Consider the following 1,434-nt stretch of genomic DNA (forward strand, 5'->3'; position numbering starts at 1 on the left):
TATATATATATATATATAGATAGATAGATACACATACATACGTATATATTAGATAGATAGATAGATAGATAGATAGATAGATAGATAGATAGATAGATAGATAGATAGATAGATATTATACAGACAGGCATGTATTACTTTTAATAAGCTTGAGTGAATATTATCAATTTTCCAAGGTGCACAGTACAGACTATAGATGATATGGCTGCCTAATGTTGATTTAAGATGCATTGAACGAAGCATATCTTTGACTGATGGAAGATCAATTTTCAGGCATGGATTCATTTTATCATCTATGCAGACCACAGTCATCTAGTCCAGATTGCTATCTTTTATACTTATCTTCTTCCTTTCTTCAACCAGATGGCTGCCCTGATCTGTGCAATGGCAATGGGAGATGCACACTCGGTCAGAACAGCTGGCAGTGTATCTGCCAGACCGGCTGGAGAGGGTCTGGATGCAATGTTGCCATGGAAACTTCATGTGCTGATAACAAGGATAATGAGGGAGGTGAGCAAAAGTATTCCATTAAAATCCCTAAAGAACAGAAGGTTATATGTTCACTTTAGATCAGAGTGATTTACTGACAAAAATGTGTTATGCTGTACATAAATACTGACTTATAAAGTAATCTGGCAAATATATTCTGGTCGTCAATCATTTACAATACTGTCCAGTACTTTCTGGGCTAGTTTGTTGATTTCCAAAGTCATGAGGCCACACAGTATTATATAATAGACAAAGTGTAGCCGACCAGGGTCTTTGAAAGTAAGCTGTGCTTGCTTTGATGTACAGTGGCCAAGTGTACACATTGCATGTATAGTCAAGTTTGGGATAGAGTATGGTAGAAGAAGAAACCCTGTCAAGTTTGCATTGCTCTGTATACACCCACTGGAAAGATTCATTGTCTTATTTGCCTTGGTTACCATTGTCATCAGGACAGGACAAAAAGTGTGTTACCAGAAAAAGGTGAGGTGAGGGTAAATAATATTTAATTGGGGACAACTGTTCTGATGACAATTGGGATAATTCTCCTCACTTTGTAAAGACTTATATTAACCTCTTGGGTATTTGGAAGGGAACATTTCCCCCAGTGACACAAACAGAAAAAAAAATAAACTGACAGGAATTCTAGCCCTTCGCTACTATCTAAAATAACAAAACAAAAGTGTGGCTATACTGTAGATACACTTTAACAAAAAAATTGGGAAGAGAAACCTTCAACACATGAGACTGTCCCATAAGATCAAGGACAGCTGGTAGATGTCATTTTCTGTTACTATGATTTTAACCTAATTCTAAAAAAAGCTCTTCTAGATATACACAGCTATGCAGAACTCACTCCACAGTAGAGACAGTTTCACATAATATTGGGAAATCTTAACTGCTAACAGAATGTAAACTTGGTATATTTTACCAGCATGTCCCCAGTAA

General features: G+C 36.5%; 1 protein-coding gene across 1 annotated transcript in view; it reads left to right on the forward strand.

Annotated features, from left to right (window-relative positions):
- Positions 1–510, forward strand: part of LOC108799553 (teneurin-2-like) — a gene marked incomplete at its 3' end in the record, with an annotated part of 264,072 nt that extends 263,562 nt beyond the window's left edge. Inside the window, exon 9 of the mRNA XM_018571426.1 lies at positions 364–510. Coding sequence (XP_018426928.1) covers positions 364–510 — 147 coding nt within the window. The remainder of the gene's footprint in view (positions 1–363) is intronic.
- Positions 511–1,434: the final 924 nt, after the last annotated feature.

This window comes from Nanorana parkeri, unplaced genomic scaffold (genome assembly GCF_000935625.1).
Source record: "Nanorana parkeri isolate BGI_ZX_2015 unplaced genomic scaffold, ASM93562v1 scaffold1755, whole genome shotgun sequence".
Taxonomy (NCBI): domain Eukaryota; kingdom Metazoa; phylum Chordata; class Amphibia; order Anura; family Dicroglossidae; genus Nanorana; species Nanorana parkeri.